The sequence below is a fragment of the Paralichthys olivaceus genome, chromosome 22, assembly GCF_024713975.1.
Source record: "Paralichthys olivaceus isolate ysfri-2021 chromosome 22, ASM2471397v2, whole genome shotgun sequence".
Classification (NCBI taxonomy): Eukaryota; Metazoa; Chordata; class Actinopteri; order Pleuronectiformes; family Paralichthyidae; genus Paralichthys; species Paralichthys olivaceus.
Window position 1 is genome coordinate 11,761,157 of NC_091114.1, and position 22,175 is coordinate 11,783,331.

General features: G+C 41.2%; 3 protein-coding genes across 7 annotated transcripts; 2 read left to right on the forward strand and 1 right to left on the reverse strand.

Annotated features, from left to right (window-relative positions):
• Nucleotides 1-877: 877 nt before the first annotated feature.
• acadvl (acyl-CoA dehydrogenase very long chain) lies at nt 878-14,033 on the forward strand. Its single transcript, XM_020095688.2, has 21 exons — nt 878-996; nt 1,198-1,295; nt 1,412-1,481; nt 2,915-2,986; nt 3,380-3,452; nt 3,809-3,873; nt 3,972-4,106; nt 4,236-4,380; nt 4,563-4,692; nt 4,826-4,951; nt 5,046-5,244; nt 5,806-5,910; nt 6,551-6,637; nt 7,005-7,067; nt 8,487-8,588; nt 9,700-9,797; nt 10,659-10,731; nt 10,963-11,035; nt 11,304-11,376; nt 11,496-11,571; nt 12,053-14,033. Exons 2-21 carry the CDS (start codon nt 1,222-1,224, stop codon nt 12,188-12,190), a joined length of 1,977 nt encoding a protein of 658 aa, XP_019951247.2. The 5' UTR covers nt 878-996; nt 1,198-1,221; the 3' UTR covers nt 12,191-14,033.
• A 629-nt stretch (nt 14,034-14,662) lies between these two features.
• LOC109634786 (odorant receptor 131-2) lies at nt 14,663-18,203 on the reverse strand. Of its 3 annotated transcripts, none has more exons than XR_011239921.1 (2): nt 15,644-17,663; nt 14,663-15,596 (listed from the first exon to the last, which is right to left on the reverse strand). XR_011239921.1 is itself a non-coding variant. In XM_020095478.2 (2 exons), exons 1-2 carry the CDS (start codon nt 17,254-17,256, stop codon nt 15,058-15,060), a joined length of 1,113 nt encoding a protein of 370 aa, XP_019951037.2. In that variant the 5' UTR covers nt 17,257-18,203; the 3' UTR covers nt 14,663-15,057. The 3 variants fall into 3 exon arrangements, 2 of the variants coding, with proteins under 2 accessions (XP_019951037.2, XP_019951038.2); XM_020095478.2 differs by having other exon boundaries at nt 14,663-15,202; nt 16,289-18,203; XM_020095479.2 differs by having other exon boundaries at nt 14,663-15,202; nt 16,304-17,663.
• A 299-nt stretch (nt 18,204-18,502) lies between these two features.
• Nucleotides 18,503-21,779, forward strand: ponzr1 (plac8 onzin related protein 1). 3 transcript variants are annotated; one of them, XM_020095488.2, is made up of 4 exons: nt 18,503-18,640; nt 19,762-19,995; nt 20,201-20,346; nt 21,357-21,779. In XM_020095488.2, exons 2-4 carry the CDS (start codon nt 19,764-19,766, stop codon nt 21,495-21,497), a joined length of 519 nt encoding a protein of 172 aa, XP_019951047.2. In that variant the 5' UTR covers nt 18,503-18,640; nt 19,762-19,763; the 3' UTR covers nt 21,498-21,779. The 3 variants fall into 3 exon arrangements, with proteins under 3 accessions (XP_019951047.2, XP_069374933.1, XP_069374934.1); XM_069518832.1 differs by lacking the exon at nt 18,503-18,640 and adding an exon at nt 19,534-19,643; XM_069518833.1 differs by lacking the exon at nt 18,503-18,640 and adding an exon at nt 19,540-19,636.
• The last annotated feature ends 396 nt before the right edge of the window (nt 21,780-22,175 follow it).

Genomic DNA, 22,175 nt, shown 5'->3' on the forward strand with positions numbered 1-22,175 from the left:
AATCAGGGTCGTGGAAAATGACCAGAAACTCTCTAAGCATTACATTAAAATAATAGGATAGGGTGTGTATTGAGTTCATTTTGGAAAAGATGCACAAATTTCCAACTTTGTGACAAAACAGGAGGATTTATTCAGTGTAGTCGAAAATAACAACTCATCAATACCTAATGGTCACTACAAGGTTTAATGATTCAAAGTGTAACTGCACAACATTTGTCCTAATTTAAGGAACCAGTGCACGAAGCGTTTTGACTTTCATTATCACCTGTTTACATTTCTATTATGGTTCATTGTTATTTTTCACTTTAATAACTTTGTAAATCAACCTTCATCTTTAAAGACCTCTCTGAAAATCCAAATTGTGATAATTAATAAAAATGCCCAACATGAATCTCACATAACATGAATCTACTGAGAACTGTGACTTTGTGATGTGAAGATTTCTATCAGGTTAAGATACCTGCATGTTACCTATTCTGGAAGTTGAATCAAGAGGACGTTGACCCTCGATGTAGATGTGAGGTTAATGATTGTTAAATAAAACTGGGATGGGACGTTTGATCAATAATAATTAACCAATTTCAATAATTTGTTCAGTTTGGGATCCGTAATGGCAGAATTTTATGTACACAAATATTAATATTTAAAGGTTTGTCCAACTTTAAAACTACTGGGGAGAAGAAGGACAAAGTCACAGAACATGAGGTACAGTATATATTGTCAATATGTGGAATAACTACAATAAGTATTACTCCCACTTATTTATGTTTGCGCTATATTTATATATGTTAAAGTAAATTAATTGTTGAAGTTGTCTGTTAAATGACGTAGTGGCTTTTTAAAATGTATTTTGGTTCGGTAGACTTGGACCACCCCCGTACACTACATATCCCAGGGAGCACCGCGGTCGCCACTCTACAGTAGAGGAGTTCTTTTGAGGGGAATCGAACAGTCGACTCCCGTCAGGACCTTGAGGACGTGAAATAACTTGAGCAGGTACTTTACACATATTTGTTTTCGTTTCGCGACCGAAGGAATTAAACCATTCAAACCGACACCAGCCGCTTTTTGTGCGAGGAGTCAGAAAACGTTACGTAGCCTTCCTGCGCACCGCGTTAGCCGTTAGCTAACCTACACTAGCCGCTAGCTAGCAACCGGTGTGTTATCGAGCTAACTAGCTTGTGTTTGCCTTCACAGAAGAATAACAACACATCAATAACCATGCTGCTTCGTAAGGTGAGCCAGACCTCCGCACTGTGCGGCTCCATTCTCCGGATCCCCCCCGGGCTGTCTGGGTACGTTACTCTCGAAGCTTCACGTTAGCTCCATGCTACAATGACAGACTTGTTGTTTATAAAAAAAAAAAAAAAAGAGAAACAAGCACTCATATCGTTTCTTGTCTGGACCACAGAGGTCATCGTCAGGCCAGGGCTGTGGCAGCTGTCCAAGGCTCCCGTCTCTACGCCAGCCAAGCTGCAGAGGTACAGTAACATTAGCCTACATGTCAATGCTAACTCTTTAGCTTACGTTTGTCAGTTGTTAACTCTTTAATCTACAATCTGTCAGATGTTTCTGTTGCCTTCCGATGGTCTGTGATGTTCCAGTGTCTGTTGATTCGCCTTGTTTTGGAAATGACAGTCAGGGTGACATAACTCTGCCCCCCTCCCCCTCTCCCCCTCGAAGTGGGTGAAGGTTCGCTGGTCACATGACTCAGTGGTAAAGGTGACACATGTGGGTGACTCTCGTTTTTCCTGTACAGGGCTCAACCATTCACACAGTTTGGAAGATGCCATCTTAGTGCATATCCACATCTGACATTAATATTAATAATGCACTTTATTTATATAGGACAAGTTTACAAAGTGCTTCACAAACAGAAACAGAAAAATGACATATGAATAAAAGGTACAAGCTATATTCTAAGAATTAGTCTTTCAACAAGATTGAAAAGAGGACAATGATGCAGCTTATCTGTTATTGCATAGTTGTCGAGCCCTTACAGACAAAGCTCTACCGCCCTCAGTTTCACGCCGAACTCTGGGAACCAAGAGTTGATCTGCAGACCTTAGATTACAAGCAGATATGTACAGGATTAGAAGGACAGGGATAAAAGACGGGACAATGACGTTAAGAGATGTAAAAACTTGCAATTTTGAAATCAGTTCAGAGCGTAGCAGGTAGCCAGTGCAATGAGGTGAGAATGGGGATGATGTGCTCAAATGCTTGAATTTTTGTAAGAACTCTTGCTGCGGTAATATGAACAAATTGGAGAATTTTATATATTAACAAAATGTGTTGTTTTTCAGTCTTTTTAAACTTGTCATTCATCGCTGTTTGACAGCTGTTTCATTTCATCAGTTTGATCATCAGGAGACGCTAAGGACTCATTCTCAACTCATGGAATAATTTCCTCTGTGTAAACATGTAACACCAGCCCCCAGAAACTCCTGTAGGATAAACTGGAAAAACCAAAAAGATGCCTCTGTTAAAGACTAGATACACTGGAATCTGGTGCAAACGTTTTACATGTAATTGTTCAGTCCTGTTATATAAGAATTTGCATAGTTTTCTGTTTGTTCAGTTTAAGCACAGCACAAAAATGCCTTAGTCTTATCATGGCAGGTAAAATAACAGGTTTACTTCAAGGCGTCAGTTCATGTCAACTCTAAATCTTATTTTATTTTATTTGTTGATTTATCTCAGGGCTCAATATAGCAAAGTAACAGTAAACAGTAAAATGAAAGTTTGTTATCCAGCTGAAAGAAACAATGAGACTCACTGTAAGGAAATAATAAAGATGCATTTGTTATCTCATCAACCTGACAGATCTGTTTATTTGAGCAGTGCAATGTACATGGTTCTTTTATTTCTTTATTTTTTCAATTGTTGAGCTGAACGGTTTGTTTCTCTTCAGGCGGTGATTGAGAAGACGGCAACAGTCGGAAGTGATGCTGCCACTAAAGTTGAAAAGAAGACAGTTTCTCATGTATGTTTACATCATGTTCCATTGTGGTATTTTACAATTAGTCTTTGTTGACACATTGAGCTACAGTATATTGACCACATCTTTAGAATTTAATCTTCCCGCTCTCTGAAGATAAGTGCTTTTAATGATGGGTTCCTGTTTATTTGGAGTGACATGCACATGCTTGTGGTTGATGCAATTCAATGTCCCACCAATAGTTTCACACTATTCCACTGTGCCAATACAGACAGGGGAGGCGAAGACTGCAAGAGACTAATTATAAATCTAAAAAACAGAGGCTGCGGCACATTTACAAATCTACTTTAAATTGTTTTATGAGGAAGAAAAATCAGGGTTGGTAACCGTTACCCAGCCACTCAACAGCTTTATGATGTTTGACTTCATTCTTTACAGGAATCCAAATCATTTGCTGTCAGCATTTTCAAGGGGCAGATCGCCACTGCCCAAGTGTTTCCCTACCCCTCAGGTAACACCAGAGATACTAAAGACTCATTCTCAATTCATGAAATCATTTTCTCTGTGTAAACATGTAACACCAGCCCCCAGAAACTCCTGCAGGATTAACTTGAAAAAACAAAAGGTGCCAAACATACCTCTGTTAAAGACTAGTTACACTGGAATCTGGTGCAAACATTGAACATGTAATGGTTCAGTCCTGATATATAAGAATGGTATCCGCATAGTTTTCTGTTCATTCAGTTTAAGCACAGCACAAAAATGCCTTAGTCTTATCATGTTAATATCTGTTTTAAAAGATGCCAACAATTAATGAAATATCTCTAACCCTAACCCTCTGTGTAATCCCCATTGTCTGTACTGTAGCTCTCAATGAGGAGCAGGAGCAGTTCCTCAGAGAGCTTGTGGGACCCGTTTCCAAATTTTTTGAGGTACATATTAACGCTCATAGATAAGTTTGTCTGATCACACACTTTACAACCCTCTTATTCACCCCCCCACCTTCAATGTTTGTTCTCCCTGTGAACAGGAGGTGAATGATCCTGCCAAGAACGATGCCTTGGAGAAGGTGGAGGATCACACCATGGAGGGCCTGAAGGAGATGGGCGCCTTTGGCCTGCAGGTGCCAGCTGAGCTGAATGGCCTCGGCCTCTCAAACACACAGGTAACCTCTCCTTGTTAGACTTACGGTTATTGGCTCTATTTCACTCCCACATGAGTAAAGATTGTGTCAGAAACAGATAAACTGGCAAGTGCTGTGTGTCTAACGTGATAATATCTGTATGTCTGATAGTATGGCCGGTTGGTTGAGATCGTTGGCAGTCATGACCTGGGTGTTGGCATCACTCTAGGTGCCCACCAGTCTATTGGCTTCAAGGGCATTCTTCTTTTTGGGAATCCAGCCCAGAAGGAGAAGTATCTGCCTAAACTCGCCACAGGTATGATTCCTATTGTTATTATCAAACACTTGACAAAGAAAAGTAACTAAGGCTTGATATCTTACAGTTTAACCATAAACCTAATCATTCAATCCAATGAAGGACAGATTGAGAGCGGTTTATCATTTTTGTTTTGTGCACTGTTCCTGATTGACATCGCTTGTGTGTATTTGTCCTCGCAGGCGAGAATATAGCAGCCTTCTGTCTGACTGAACCAGCCAGTGGCTCTGACGCAGCGTCTATCAAGACCACCGCTATTCAGTCCCCCTGCGGACAATATTTCACCCTCAGTGGAAGCAAGATCTGGATCAGGTGAAGAAACAGGCTTTTGTTATTTCACCACAAGGAGGCAGCACTGTATGATACATTATGTTCTGCAACATGATGTAATGGCTAGAGGCTGATGTTCAGCTTTGCTTTAACAAAAAAAAAATTTAATTGTCAGCAATGGAGGCCTGGCTGAGATCTTCACAGTGTTCGCAAAGACACCCATGAAGGATCCAAAAACTGGCGAGATGAAGGACAAGATCTCAGCCTTCATCGTGGAGAGGAGCTTTGGAGGAGTGACACAGTGAGCATTGTTTTCTGTTTGTCACCAAGCCCTGATTGTTTTTATTTTTTAAATTTAATGAATCAGTGTCTGTTTTCTCTCCTCTGACTCGCAGTGGCCCCCCAGAGAAGAAGATGGGCATCAAGGCTTCCAACACGGCCGAGGTCTACTTCGATAATGTACGCGTGCCAGCTGACTGTTTGCTCGGTGAGGTCGGTGGCGGTTTCAAGGTCGCCATGAACATCCTGAACAACGGCCGCTTCGGCATGGCCGCTGCCCTCTCCGGCACTATGAAGGGTGTCATCACCAAAGCTGTGAGTAAACAACATGCAGCACAATATATGTAGACACGGAGGGAAGTATGTATGTGCTGCATCGCTTCTCATCTGTAGGTGTTATACCCCCTCTTTTACTCGTGTATTTCTTTCGTTGTGGTTTTGTGGGAAATTCTCTGTCTTCAGTTCAGTGTGACCTTTTTTCTGCCTTGCAACTTCCTGCTGAGTTAACTGGCGCCAAAGATTCCGATGAGCTCCGGTCACATCTGTTTTTCTAAGACACTCAGTTTTATGGACTGATGAAGTGAACAAATATGTCATCTTGTCAGAAACTGCTTAATTTAATAAGGTTCTTAATTACAAGTTAACACAAAGTGAACTGCTGTGTATGGGATAATTTTAACTCTTCGTATTTGACTTGTAATACTGATACAAAGAAAAAAAATCAGTTTTTTCTCAGTATATTTTATTAACTGAGCGGCAGAAGCATTTGATCTCATGTGCTACAGTAAGAGGAACGACCTGTTACTAAGCTGAAGCTACAGCCCATAACTGTGACTTCATTTGTGACTGTAAGCATCATTTCCCTCTTTTCATCAGGTGGATCACGCAGCCAACAGAACCCAGTTTGGGAGCAAGATCCACAACTATGGAGCCATCCAGGAGAAAATGGCACGCATGGCGATGCTGCAATACGTGACTGAGGTCGGTGTAACTTACAGGGCTTTTCTACCCCTTCTCCAAAAGTCAGTATTTTCCAACACAGAGATGTTTAATTTCACTTCACATGAACATGGTTTTGAACCAAATATTGTCAGTATCTCTCAACATCAGGCATAGATTTCCTGTTCATAAAATAACAGTGTAACAGCAAAACCTCTGAGGTAAGTTGTCTTAGAGTGGTTAGACAGTTTGCTCAGTAGAGCGCCTACTTCCCCAAGGTCAAACAAATCTGTGAGTAGAAATGCCAGTGGTTTGGATTCCTGGATCTGCCCTTTAATTTTCTTCCAAATGTAATGGGATCTTCCCAGGCCCCATCCCTTGAGAGAGTTTGGTAGAAATTGGTTTTGTAGTTTTTGTGTAATCGAAGTGAAAAATGAAGCAAAAAAATAAACGAAGAGTAAACAAAGAGACAAGTGAAAACATAACCTCCTTGGTGAAGGCAATAAATCATGAGCATTTAAAGATTGTGTTTTACTTTTATACTTTGTACTTTTATACTTGTATCATCATCATCATGTGTGATCCTTACATTGTTTTGCACTGCTGCAGGAAATCAATGCATAGATGGACAAGACACCATAGATTTGCACTGACATTACATCTTCTGGGTTTGTTTTTGCAGTCGATGGCCTACATGATCAGTGGCAATATGGACAGTGGAGCGTCTGAGTTCCAGATTGAAGCTGCCATCAGCAAGATCTTTGCTTCTGTAAGAGCTTTCGCAAAACAGCACTCTCATTGGTTTTACAGGAAGAGATTGTAGAGGTGATAATATTTCTCATAGTGCCTGGCTGAATCTTAATTGCTTTCATTTCTATCTCCTGTGGTAATCAGGGAAGACTTATATTTGTATTTATGTTAATTATTTCTGACACATATTAGTGGTCTGGGGAAAACAGCACCTATTTCGTAACATTCAAAAAGTTCCTTATTCCGTGGAAAACTGAAGAGACAGGGTGGAAGGGGAAGTGGATGTTTCAAGGCTTGTTTACTGATTTAATATAATTGTGTACTCGTCAAAGCAGAATCTGATTTATTGTTTTGATTTTTTTTTTCTTCCCCCTCAACTGTGACAGGAAGCAGCTTGGACTGTGACTGACGAGTGTATTCAGGTTATGGGCGGCATGGGCTTCATGAAGGTGAATGCTCTGTTTATACCCTGTTACATGCAATGTTGCTTTTTTCTAAGGTGGCTCACTATAAGCAGAGTTGAATCTGTAAATTACGTTACCTTCTACCTTCTTTTTCTTTAACAAACAAATTCATTCCTGGCCCCAAAAATAATAAAATAACCTGTTAGGAACGTTTTGGTCTGGACGGGCTCAAACTGATCTTTTTGGCCACAATGTTGGCTTGGCTGATTTGTCAGGCTCCTATCACATGATCCTATCCGGAAGAAACCAAACGGCATCAGACTCGGCAAACAATGTAGAACGCGACATAGAAAATCAACTACAAGTGTTGCTAACCTGTAATCTTTGCTAACAGCTGTTGTGCAGTTAAAGCCCAGCTCTTACTTCTCGTTTGTAGTTTCTACAAGTACATTGTTGTAGGCATGGCCACAGCAGTGTATACTTATTTTACCAGTCCGTTGTTGAGTTATATTGTTGCTGCGTGCAAGACATGCTCAGAAAATACTTAATAAGTAAATGATTGTTTCCTCAGGTAAGCACAGAAGACTAGAGCGTGTACGAAGTAACCAAAGATATGTGGTTGAAGTTGAAGTTATGGAAACAAGATTGTTGCTGTTCTTAAAATAAACCAAACAAGGCAGGAGGCCACTGCCGACATGCAGCACAGTGGAAAGTATGCCCAATCATGAAACAACACTTGAATAACTGCAGAGGTGGCAACCCTGGTACACATTGTTCTCTGCAAACACTTACACAGAGCAGGAAAAATAACCAGTGCAGTTAACCAGCAATTTAGTTTAACAACAGAACAATTTATAATCTCAAAGGTCACAGAAAACTTCAACAGAGAACAGAATATTTAACGTTTAAGATTTAAGTTGCAGATGTTTCTGTAACTTTGTCCTCTTCCGGCATGCTTAAGCAAGATAAGTGTGAAATTAGTTGTGGGCAATGAGCTATCTAAAGGGAACAAGGTAAGAAACTGTGATACAAACATGATTTGATAAGTTCTGCTCACAGTTAGCATTTTGACTCAGGGTTTCATTTCACCAGGGAAGACAAGTCAGATGTGTGTGCCCTGTACATTTTCATTTCTGCTCCTCTGGACAGAATATGTCATCTGTGCTGCCTAAAATACAAATGTTTGCTTAATGACTGTTTGCTGCTTCCAGTTTATAGTGGCACGCACATGCCAGTATACTTTAATGGTCATACGACAGTTGCTTTTAAGTGTTGGTATGGATGGATATTACTTCTGATCCAGAGGTTAACACTCATGTGGACAGAAATTGTTAACATTTTAAGATAAAAACATATCTGTATGTATGTAACCTTAATTTATGGGTCATATGTGTTTGTTGCTGCTGAATTGTGCACAGGATTTGGTTCAGAAAGAAATGTAAAAGTCTGAATCTGTTTCTGAAGGATTCTGGAGTGGAGCGAGTAATGAGAGACCTGAGAATTTTCCGGATCTTTGAGGGAACCAATGACATCCTGAGGCTATTTGTCGCCCTCAATGGATTCCAGGTAACATGAAACCCCTTTTGTTGGACTGTTTTTTTTTTTTTTCCTGCAGACTCAACTGTGGTGATCTGATAACGACTATGTGGAAAAGTACAGATGTTCTGTTTAGAGGAAGTGATCTCTGCTGTCTAAAACTCTTAACACTACTTCCTATGCGACTTGTAAGAAACCGCTGTAACTTATAAAACGAGGGTGATCAAGAAGCGACTTCCTTTTTCTTATTTAACACCAAGCATCTGTGTTAAACTTGTGTCTCCCATACTCTGTCTTTACATTCTCTTCCACTGTATTTCTTATAGAGAGGACACAGAGACCATCTCTGTTTATTCTGAGGAGAGGAACGATAATTTAACTTAAAATATCTCAGATGAGTCAAAAAGTTTAAAATTAACAGAAGTATCACCTACTCAAATAAAAGGAACCTAATAGTTTAGTGGAACAAAAACTGCACATCTGCCAACACTGACAGCATTTATTATTCAAAATTGTGCACTATCCTGTAATGGAGGTCGATTTTAGGACAGCTTTAAAGCAACACAATGTCGTTTTTTTACCTTCAAATTACAGCTTCACAATTGTTTTGTTGGTATGCGAAGTTATAGGAGGGAGAATGACATCTCTGTCAGGCAAAAGGATGCAGGACAGATGCCAACTTAAAGATGTTGCTTTTGTACTAGTGACGACAATGCGGTAGAGTAAACATCCCTGCCAGTGTTATTTATGATTTAGTCAAACATAGGCTGTAACCTTGTCGTTTCTTTATTTGTATTTTGTTATGGAAATGTACCCGAGGTAAATTCTTACATTGTGTTGCTTTAAAAAGAGAAAAGTGTATATCTCTTTGAAAATTCCCCTGAATTATGACACATCTGATTCCTCATATATTAGGGTAAGATTTCGGTAATGACTACAGCATGACGCGGGAGTACCTCAAGTCTGATGCAACTGTGTATCATGTAATGTAATTTTTTAAGGGGTCCTTATAAGGTTTTTCTCATCTTGCTTTTGGTTTCAACATATCTGTGACTTAATGAGCCACAGTCTAAGTAAACACCTTGAATCAATTTCCCTCCCTGTTGTTGATATATGTCATTTTTCCATCTCTTCCTTCTAGAATGCTGGGAACCAGCTGAAGAGTTTACAGAAGGCCCTGAAGAACCCGCTTGGCAATGCTGGGTTTCTCGCAGGGGAAATCTCCAAGAGAGCCAAAAGGTTGCAACTCACACTTCCCTTCACTATTTGTTTATTCTATGCAGGGGGAGATAGACAGATGGAGTCTTCCCCTATTGTACATGACAGATACAATTTAAAGATTTGAACTGACCTCTGATCGGAAACTGCTCATCATGTGATATTTGCTCTCCTGTATTACAAATAGTTCACATTTCCAGGATTTGCCTATCATTTACATTCACTTCCTCCTTCAAAGAATTTTGTTTAAAGATTGTTGACTTACACTTTTATGAGATTCAAATCTCCCTGCAGCAGTTTAACAAATGTTTTCAGCAAAGATGTGCATTTATATTTATATTTGACATGAAAGTAATACATTTTCCGACTTTGGGTTCTATTGTGATATTTTAGGAATAATTGCCAATTTTATATATATACATATGTTATAAATTCTTTACTATCTAACATCGGTAACTGCATTGGTCAGGCTGAGTTCAAATGGGGTATACACAACGTCTCTGATGTGGTGAAACAGCTCGTCATACAAAATAACTGTAGCGATTAGCCCGACCCTTTACAAACACTGCACAGAAAATGAATCTAATTATAATCTAATAAATTACACCTGTAATTGCTCCGGTTTCACTTGCTTCTCTCGACATTTGTAACTGCAGCTCGAAGCAGCTGTTTAGGCTGTAAGTCTATTTTCTTTGGCTTTGAGTAGGAAACATAATTGTATAACGTGTTTATGAGCATTGTTCGAATGCCTCACACTACACAGTCGTCCTGTTGCTAAAAAGATTTAGTGCGGACACTGATGTAAAACTGAATATTGTTGAGCTGTTTCCACAACATGTCTGTTTGTTGATATAACACTGTCATCTTTTGTTGTGTTTGTAGGAAGGCAGGTTTGGGCACAGGTTTGACTCTGCAGGGAACTGTGCACCCTGAGCTGACACAGAGTGGTGAACTGGTATGTAACTGTTTCCGCCATTGATTTAAGGGGTTTCCCTAAAGATAGCTAGGAAAGAGTGCGTGGGTGGGTGAAAACGTTTTTTCTACTGACTTCTGTGTGTGTGTGTGTGTGTGTGTGTGTGTGTGTGTGTGTGTGTGTGTGTGTGTGTGTGTGTGTGTGTGTGTGTGTGTGTGTGTATGTGTGTGTATGTGTGTGTGTGTGTGTGTGTGTGTGTGTGTCCCTTTTTAGACAGTTAAAGCAATTGAACAGTTCGGAGCCGTCATTGAAGAGCTGCTTATCAAACATGGCAAGAAGATCATTGGTAAGTGTGTGTGCGTGAGTGAAGGGATGAGAAATCACGTGGGTTTGGAGAAAATCCCCATCCAGTACATTTTTGCTGTCAGTTAAAGTCATTGAGTCTTACGTGGTTGATCTTGTAGCGATGATATAAAATAAGAATTCTGATTTGTCCACTCAAACTTGCACCGTGCGTTGTCACAATCGCATTTAATAAAAATGAGGAATCCTCTTGTCATTCAGGTGAGTTTGTTTTGTGATGAGTCAACTCAACATGCATGTTCCTGTTTCAGATGAACAGTTTGTCCTGAAGAGAGTCGCCGACTGCGCCATTGACCTTTACGCCATGGTGGTGGTCCTGTCCAGGTATGAGTGAAATCAGATTTCTAAGGAACTGGCTCTCGTCAAAAAAGTTGTCGATGAGGAGAATTTCACTTGCCTTCTTCGATTAAGAGACATTTCTTTTATTTCGTTTTCCTCTGCAGGGCTTCACGCTCTCTGAGTCAGGGTCAAGCCTCAGCTCAGCACGAGAAGATGCTGTGTGAGACCTGGTGTGTGGAGGTAAGGTTCTACATTGAGACTGAATGTTGTATCGTGAAAGTAAGAAAAACAATCTAATATTAGTGCTTCATACTGAATCATGTTTGTAATAAGGTAGAATAATAAATAAAATAAATGTGGGTGATATTGAAACAGTAATTTTAACATGGATGATTGGAGGCAATATACCAGTAAACCTTTTAATACCAGATGATAATAAATTCCAGTTAGTATGCAACTGTCATTTTTTCAAGAAAAAGTCCAACTAATAAGAACTAGACTGTATATAAAGATGGACGAAGCGTCAACACTGCCCCCTCTTTGTGGCTTCACTTATGAGGAGCAGTCATTTCGTCCATCTTCATATACAATCTATGAAACTGAACTCCTTATATTGTTAACTTTCAGAGTTTTTTTTTTCTCAAAGACTCGCTCCCCAACATCTGCTGGCAAAAGCTCTCGATCGATTATTCATTCGTTAACGCTTCCTTTTGTCCCTCAGGCCCATGAGAGGGTCATGCGCGACATCAAGACCCTGCAATCCAGTGAGTCCAGACGACTCTTCAAGAACCTGCGGTCCATCTCCGCTGCCATGGTGGAGAACGGAGGAGTGGTGGCTCCTCACCCTCTGGGTTTCTAAACGCACAATGCTCTGTTTATTTTTTTACCCCTCAAATCTCAGCAGGTACTTTGTCAGATGTGCCAGATTCTCTCACACTTGATCAAATTTATATTCATCATTGCTCCACTCATCATATCTGTATTTATTTCAGGCTTTTATCCAAAGCGCCTTTGGCCGATTTACCTCTCATTCTCACACACACCCACTCATGTACATAAGGCAAGAGCATTTAGTCTTGCTCAAGGGTACTGACATGTGGACTGCAAAGGTGGGGGTCAAACCTCATGATCCCATCTGTACGATTAAGCATTAATGAAGATGCATCTGCAACCTCATAATTTTTATACAAGAGTCATTGTTTTTGAACTTGAGTTTGGTTCAGCACACTGTAGCTGCTTTCAGACACTCACTGTGGGCTGGACAATTATCTGACGTTTCCCAGGGGGTTATGTACATGAGAATGAGAATGTTAATGAGAATTCAAATGTCTCACTCAGTACGAATATTTTCTGGAACTTTTCGTGGCAGGCCCTTTGGAAAATGTCCGGAAAATATCTTAACCATGTGAGAATGCAGCAGGAACATTTCTTCAAAAGTCACAACGAGCATCACGTTGATGATGTTTCGTGCAAAGGACGCAAAATTGTAAGAATACAAATATCTCAGGATGAAAAAAGAGCTGTCATGCACGTAAAAGATGCTGACGAGGATGTCAACCTGGAAAGACCACGAGAGCTTTTGGCGATAAGGGCCATAACAGATGTCGATGTGCTGTAAACAAAAACACTGCGCTTTTCTCAGCGGAATTTACACATCATGTCCAGCCTCCTTCGTGCTCTTCCCAGGCACCACGCCTCGCCTGAACGTTCCTCAAGTTCTCTTGTTGCTGTGAACGTGTCTGACTCAGACAATTTCCTGCTGCGTTCTTCATATGTGAAAGATATGTCTGTGTTATCTGGATCGTCATCAGGTTGGAGCCCTATCTTAACACCTGGTGCAAAGCGGTGCTCAGAGCGACTCAAATTTCTTTGCTCGTTTCAGACCGACCAGTTGGTCATTTAGTTTCCCCGTCCAGCTGCCATGTTGTTTAAATGGCAAAAACAACCAGTGTATTGAGGCAGTGATATGCAAAGGTGCAATTAACCAACAAAACCTTGTCTGAAGTCAGTGATGCTGTACTTTTGTGTTACTGTAATCTTAAGGACACATGATAGAAACAGATAGAAGCATGATGGAGTAAATTCACCGCATAGCAGAAGCTGACTGTCAGATTGCATTTAATCTGGTGAAAAATGAAATCATGGTGTTATGTTTGTTTGATTACTAAACAACAATGCAACTTTGAGATTAGAAAGCTTTGAACTAATCTGTTTTAATGTATACTCAACGGGGCTTTAAGGATCAAACTTTTCCTTTTGACTTTGTACACTTGTTTGCATTGTGTTGCATTGTACATACAGTATAACAGAGTGGCGTTCATGTACTTTAATGGTCTTCTGCACGTGTAAGAAGCCTTTGCCTTTTGCTCCACAGATGCTGTTTGAGGTTCCTGTTATGACTTGAGGTTAGACACATTCTTTACTTCCGTCACACAGTGTTTCAGAAGTACACTGTCTCTGCTGAAGGTGACCGGTATCATTAACTGTAAATAGATATCTGTTGCAGCTCGAACTGTATCTGTACAGGATCCACAAAAGATCTGCTCAGTGTTTGTATTGTGACAAAGCTGCTGTTTGATATGAACACATGCACCAGATGATTGATGAGAGGGGTGGTGATGTTTGTGCAGATCTGCTTTGAGCTTTGTGACATAACGACACACTTCTATTGGGATTAATAAATAAAATGGCCATTAACCTGACATCTGTATGGATTCTAATTTATACTTAATAAACATATCTTTAGTTTGGCCTTTGCCTGAACTGAGATATAGTAATGTCCTGGTACTTGTTACTGATATTGTCATATCAGTGAATGTGGCTTTGACAGAAAAAAACTTGAATGACTTTTAAGCTCTTATTTACAACCTTTAAAAAGTGTATTAAATATCGAACCCAAAAAAAAGTCCTTGTCACCCTCCCGCTTCTCCCCCACACTTCTTCCTGCCAGACTTACTTCCTGTTTCTTCTGTATTTATTATTATCTGCAGTTTGTTTTCACTTCTGCAGCCCCGGACTCTTCCAACTCAACGCTCTTTACAGGAATCCCAGCAAGTGCTCCGCCACCACATAGCTGCTGTGGTATCTGTGTAGCTGTAGAACTAAAAACAGGAACTCGCTCCTGCACTTTTACACACTTGTTAAGTGTCGCTGCCACGCGATGTGGATGTTGCTGAGCCAGTGCATCAGGAGCCGTGTGGTTAAAATGTTGTGAATTCCCCCGTCTAACTGAAAGTGTGCGTGACAGACTGCAACTCAGCCACAAAATGACCAAGATGGCAGACTGTTTGCAGCATGTGGGGAATGGAAATATTGAAGTGGATCAAGGCCATTAGAGTTAGAGATCTTTCTTTTTTTTATATGCACATGGTAAAGAACACATGGAAACAACATTTTTGCTCCATCGCAGTCAAATGATGCCAGACTGTTTGTAGCCAAGAGGTCTGAGAGGTTGACTTGTGAGCTGAAGACTTTTAGGTTTAAATCCCTGGACCAGCCAGGCAAATTCACAGTAAGAGAAGTAACTAGTTGAACCACACTCTGCTCCGCTGTTAGTCCATGTGTCCTTGTGATTCGTCCAAACATAACGTTGCTGTACATCCTGGTCTTAATCTTCTCCTCATGAAGTCCGAGGAGATTCCTTGAGGCCCTGAGAAAACCGGCTACTTCTCCAAATGTCCCTGTGCCGCTCAGGATCCCAACAGCGACATTCTTTGCACCCCCCCATCAGGCATTGTCTGCATCACCCTGACATGAGTGTGAGTCATGTGAGGAACTCCGGACTGACATTGGCCTCATTTCCTCCTCCTCCTCCACTAGGACTTGTGGAACCTCTTGGGAGATGATCGTCAGGGCGGTGAGTGTTCGCTCCCTGGGGGGGACGGACATGAAATTAGACAATAGGTTCAAGAATGAAGTCGTGTGCTCTTTTTGTGGTGTGGTAAGATGCAAAAGACTGAAAGGGGAAGTATTTTCTGTTTGTGGTTTAATTCTAAAAAAGACAATGGTAGCATGATGTCAATTACTCATTTAGTTAGGTAGTAGAAGTAGTAACAGTAATATTGAGCTTTATGCAAATGAACTAGTTCTACACGTTTTTGTCAAATGAGGGAACTTGTCTTGTTCTTACTCGTCCTTCACTTTGAAGAAGGGACAGTTTTCTACTTTAACGCCTCAAGTCAGTATCTCTGCAAAGTTTTGCATACTCCGTTCATTGTAATCTCTGCCCAAACAATATGCTGTTTATGACATCCTTGATAAATAATCTACTTACTGGTGTGAGTTAAAGAAACAGATGTAGAAGTGCTCTCACATATGATTTTTTAATATATATATATATATAACCTGAGTTTGGAACCTCACATTAAGAAAGGTTGTGCAATTGTGTTTTTATCCTTTTAGAAACACAGCCAAGGTGAAATCTTTTATTTCACATTTACACCTGGAGAAAAATCATCAACGCCCTTATTTCCTCTCAAAACTCCCTTCACAGTCTTACTCAGAAATCAATCCTTCATCTACAGTTAGTCCAGAATGCTGCTGCTCGGCTTTTAACACAATCCAAAAAGTCTAAGCATCCTGGCACTGGCTGCCGGTTTGTTTTAGGATTGATTTTAGGTGATTTTAAATACACTGATTTCTATCCTGAATATTTTGATAACATTTTATTGTAAGGGGAGAAAAATCACAACATGCATGATCTCAAGGCGCTTAAGATATTAAGGAGGAGAACCTACAAGATGAGAGATTCCACTAAGAATGTGTATTTTGGTGACTCTGGAAGGAAAAACCCCTCTTTGCAAAAACAGATCTCTAGATCAGGCTCAGCCATCTGCCTCGACCGGTTGGGATGAGTGGGAAAAAGTGGGGGAGAGAGGAAAGGTGGGTGGGAAGGTTACCCCAAAGTTAATCTTTGTATTAGTAACTTATTAGAACTTTTATATGAGAAAAAGCAAACCTGTAGGAGTCGCACCGTGTTCTGTGGTGGGGGGGTACCCAGCTGCCTCGCACCGTCCAGCCCAGGACACTCTTCAAGTACCGGGAACAGCAAGGGAACCTGTGGCTCACGTTCTCCAGGAGTTCCTCTTTGCGCAAACCGTAAACAATTGGCGCGACGCACTGCGCCAGGCTGAAGAAGGCGAAGGTGACCACTGCGGACAGTTCTCTGGTCCGCGTCAGGATGAGCTCGTGCTTGTGCAGCGTCGTCAGCACGAAGCTCACGAAGCTGGGGAGGATGTAAACGGCCAGCTGGGTGCCGTGCAGGGCGATGGTCCGACACCCGGCACGGTTGCGCCGATTGAGCACCCCTAACCTCCGCCCCTCCACCAGTATGCACACATAGCTGTACAGAATCAACATCGTGCACAACCCGATGAACAGCACCTTCTGCAGCACGCCTCTCCTCAGCTGCTCCGGGCCACACTTCCCGCTGTAGTTGTCCTCTTGGCTCGGCTGGAGGAGCAGGCTGAGGGGGATGACCAGCGCCACCAGCCAGGTGAGCGCACCCAGCAGCCAGGGCCAGTGCCCCGCGATGCAGGTGGCGGTGTAGCGCATCGGGTGGCACACGGCGCAGTAGCGGTCCAGAGCCATCACCGTGAGCGTCAGGAGGATGCAGGAGGCGCTGCAGATCAGGATGGTCACCATGAGCAGACAGGCGGTGCGTCCCGGCTGCGCGTCAAGGTGCACCTGATAGTAGAAGACGCTGCTCATGCCCAGGTGGAGCAGAGCCGACACCAGCAGCTGGAAGACCAGCACGAAGCGCGCTCGAGTCCGGAGCCGCTCCTCCCGCACGATGGTCCAGTTGATGATGAGGTTGAAGAAGAGGAGAACCGAGAAGGAGACGGTGGACACGTAGAAGCGCACACAGGTGTACTCCCTCCCCGGTGCTGCTGCTGCTGTTGTCTCCGCGGTGCTGTTCACTGACATGATCCCTCAGGTGGGGCAGGCTGGACTGATGATGATGAAGATGATGGTGATGATGATGAAGATGATGGGAAAGAGAGCTTATACCCTGCATGATCCTCTCTCGTTGCTCTCTCACTGAAGACTGAGTCAGAAACACCGCTGCTCAAGTTTCCTCCCCTCTCTCTCTCTCTCTCCTCTCCCTCGCTCTCTTTCTGTCTCTAATTTTCTCTCTCTCTCTCTCTCCTCCTCCTATCTCTCTCTCTGTCTACCTCTTTCTGTCTCTAATTTTCTCTCTCTCTCTCTCTCTCTCGATGTAAATACAGTAGGTCATTCTCTATGAGATAAACAATATAAAATAAAACATAATACACGAAATAATGCATAATACATGTAATAATACATGTAATACATGAAATGATAAATAATATATGTAACAAGACATAATACGTGAAACAATGCATAATATGTGTAAAAATACATTAAACAACACATAATTAGGAAACAATGTATAACATATATAATAATACATAATATGTGTAATAATACATGAAATAATACATAATACATGAAATAATACATGAAACAATGTATAACATATGTAATAATACATAAGATATGTGATAATAAATGAAATAATACACAATATGTGTAATAATACATTAAACAACACATAATATATGAAACAATGTATAACATATATAATAATAAATAATATGTGTAATAATACATGAAATAATACATGAAACAATGTATAACATATGTAATAATACATAAGATATGTGATAATAAATGAAATAATACACAATATATGTAATAATAATAATTCTTGCTCAATTTAACATTAGATCTATTTCCGTTTTTTATGTGAGCCCATTGCACCATCACGCGGTCAAAATAGGTAACACAAGTTCAAGTCCATGTGTACACTATTCTATTCTCTTCTCTTCTCTGCACCACTTGACACAACTCCATCATATTATTTTCTAGTGTGAAAAGTCTGACAGTGACTGAATACAGCATCAACTAGTTAGTAGTAGAAGTTGAAGTATTTTTATACCTAAACTAAAATAGAAATCCCTGGTACTGAAAGTAACCTTGTTTTACTTCTTCTTCTTCTTCTTCTTCTTCTTCTTCTTACTACCTGTTGAACACTTTCCTCTGATGTGTTTTATTCTAATATCATGAATAAAACACATCAGAGAGAGACAGTGTTGTTCAGACTGAACAACACTGTCTCTCTCGTTTTCTCAGGAAATAGAAACTAAAATTTTCACATGCACGCACACGTGCACACACACACACACACACACACACACACTTACACCCACGCACAGCAGTGAACTGCTCAGCAGCTCCTCGCACCTTGACAGATTTTACTTCTTCAGTCACGCAGTCAGACCCAAAGGTAAGAGTGAGTTTGTTCCATCAGTCTTGGTCAGACTTTGCTTGATTCGGATCCTGCAGTGAACTTGTTGAAAAGTCTCACCGGAGAATCGCGGTTTTTTTCTTTCCTTCCACTGGTGGAAAGTTTTGGTGACCGCACCAGAGAGTGAGGGTCACTCACAGTTCTTGTTTAAAAGTTTAGAGTAAAGTCTGAACTGTCAATTAGCTGCATTCTGAGCTGTTTCCTCTTTTCTTCGACCTCATGTGATTTATTCACACTTTGCTTCCTCTGTGGACTATTAACGTTGCTTTTTAAAAAACTTCATGATAGTTAATATGACTGAACCAACATTTAATCAAACTGTTAATGTGAATCAGGGCCAATGATCTGATTTAGTGGATGAACATTAACATTTTAATATCATGAGATTTCTTTGATTTATATCAAAACTAACGAGTGTGTGAGCAAACAAGATGAATGCATGAGACAACCCGTGTTAAAAACAACTTATATCAAAACCTGTCTTTTTAGCTACAACATGTGGCTTTAGCTAAGTTAGCTAGAGCTAGCTAGAGCTGCAGCTCCGAGATAGCCACAGTTGAAGCCCTGAATTAGCTAAACTAGCCAAAAGCTGTAGCTCTAAATTAGCTTAGATAGCTTTGCTCAGGATGTTTATATGATATCTGTGTTTTAATGTAGTGTTATTTCCTGGGACCAAACCCCTCCACCAAGTGATGTGGTAAACCATCAGTGGATCCTGAATACAAGCTAAAAAAAAGAGTAAAAGATTGAGAGAAGTTTAAAGAAGGGAAACGTCAAACAGCAGGCAAAGTTAAACTTTTCCCACACTTATAAAAATGTGATTCATATCAAATCTTGCAACATGTTGCTATAACCGCATCCACTCATCTGTGCAGGATCTGCAAGATATCGCACAGTTTAGGAGCAGCACATTCAAACCACTCTGGTTTTTTGCTTTAACGCGTCAGCACAGGAAGAAGTAGTCACGGACACCAAGTATTTGGTTTGATATATGGTTTTCTTTGTTATTGACCTGAATGAGAAAACACTGAGATTATTTTTATACTGTGACAAACCAGTCCCCATTCCCACTTTCTGAATTCCTATCTTGTATCCTCCAGCCATGGCCAACTATAGCCAGGTCCCGACCATCTACCAGCAGCCTGGGACCGCCTACAACCAGCCAGCGCCCGCCTACAACCAGCCACCGCCCGCCTACGGGCAGCCACCGGCCATCTACAACCAGCCCATGCCCATCAGCTCACCCCAGGTTGTGACAGTGACCACCACCAACGCCCAGAGCCATAGCACATGGAGCTCCGGCCTCTGCGATTGCTGCGCTGACATGGGCACCTGTAAGCACCGTCCCCTGCGTCTTCTACGTGCTTTGCTCCTCTTTTTCGTGCTGAGATATTTATACTCTTCCAGTTTAACATCCGTTGCATGTGTTATAAACGCCATTGGCGCGCGCCCACTCGCTCGCTGTGAGTTTTCCAGATATGTAACACACAAAACTTAATGCCAAGTCAAATGTGATGAATTCTTTTCTGTCTGCTGCAGGTTGCTGTGGGCTGTGGTGTTTCCCCTGCATGCAGTGTCAGACAGCCAGTATGAACGGCTGGTGCTGCCTTATGCCACTCCTGGACTGCTGCTGTGTGGTGTCCTGCTTACTCCGCTCCTCCATTAGAGAGCGCAACGGCATCCCTGTAAGGCTGGTTTGAACGAGGGGGGCATTGATGAGGGGAGTGGGTGAGAATGTCAGAGTGTTGTTCTGTGGTCGGTTATGAGATGTGAAGCCGGGAGAGTCGACGGAACAGCGTGAGATCTTTTTAGTCCAGTTTTTGGGATTATCTTTACACAGTTTTCTGTTCCTCTGTATTTCCAAGAAATGTCTCATGTCTCACTTCTGGATTAAGCAGTTCCAGTTCACAGCATGAATTTTGTCCACCTTAACTCTCAAGTTTGACTTGTTTGAAATGTCTGGTCTCGCCCCAGACGCTAATGTGAGAATCACACATTTGTTTTTTTTTTAGTATCAGTTCAACTAAATTTGGAACTTTTTTTTTTTTCACTCACCTCAGGCCCGATAGATGGGAGTGAGAAAAACAATTATATCATAGATGATAGAATCTTGATTTCTGTTGAACGTTGAGTTTTAGGGTTTTTATTCCTGGAAATTTGGGTTAAAAATCGTAGTTTAACATCTGTAGTTCAGTAATACAAAATTAGGGACTTTTATGTACTTGACATCCAGTAAAGGCTGTTTTTGCAGGTCTTTATGGACTAGCACTGAGTTTCATATCATTCATTTCCTCAATCGTCTCTCTATCAGATAACTGCACAGTTTGCATCTGTCAAGAGGAACTGTGAGCTTTCTGAATTTGGAAATAACAAGAGATAAAAAAAAAACCCTACATCCACCACATAATTTTAAACAAACCTGACTCCCTTTATTATTTAACTAAAAACACAACTCCCTGAGATCTTATTTGAAATGTGATCAATAGCTGCTAGGATTCAAATTCAGAGCATTCAAACATTGTTTTTGCAATGTTTGAATTACGTAGTCATGGTTTGACAAAAACAAATATTAATTTACCCCATCGCTCAAACAGCCTTGAACTGAAGCCTAAATACACACAGCAACTGAGGGCTGGTTAGAAACAAATGTTCATTTGCCCAGATTCATCCCCTCTGTCTTTCTTTCCTCCTGCAGGGTTCTTGCTGCGACGACTGCTGCAAACTCTCCTGGTGTTACGTGTGCGTCTGGTGCCAGATGAACCGAGAGCTGAAGGTCAGGGAGGGCCGGGCAGCCAGCTCCTCCACAGTGGTCACCACGCAGGTCATCAATGTATAGGGGGTTAATAAAACACCAGGTCACAATAACGGCATGTTCCTTTTTCTAGTTGTAGTTGCAATGTTCTGCTGTCAGTGTTAGTTGGAAGACGTAGATGTAGCCGACAGATTCACGGTTGTTTTTCGGCAGATGTTTCAAAGTGGACCGTTGTGACTGACCATGTTATATCATGTGATAATGAACCATATCCCTCCTGTCCTTCACGCTCTTTGCTGTTACATTGTATAACTTGTGTTAAAAGCAAAATAATGTTCTCTAATAAACCTTTCTTTATTGGCATCACATCGTTGTCACAACAAAATCACTTTATTCTCTCAGACAGCTAAAAACCAGACTTCACTTCTGTATTTATTCATGATGTTGAAACTGAACATGTTCGATACACAAATAGCTTTTGCTGGAACAGGAAACTGCGTAGATTGATGTGACCAACAAGAACAAGTCTAGGAGGGGTTGGAGAGAGAAACTTAACACACAATATGTAAAAGAGCCACAGGTGCAGGAAGTGGCAGTTCTGATGCATGCTTCAAAGCCTCCACATTATTAAGCAGCCATGGATGTTTGATGAGTTTAGATATAAGGGTAACGCACACTTGACACATTTGTTTTAAAGGTAAAACATTTCAAACTGAATTGGATACAAAGCCAATGAAAGAGAAAACACACTGAGGCATCACA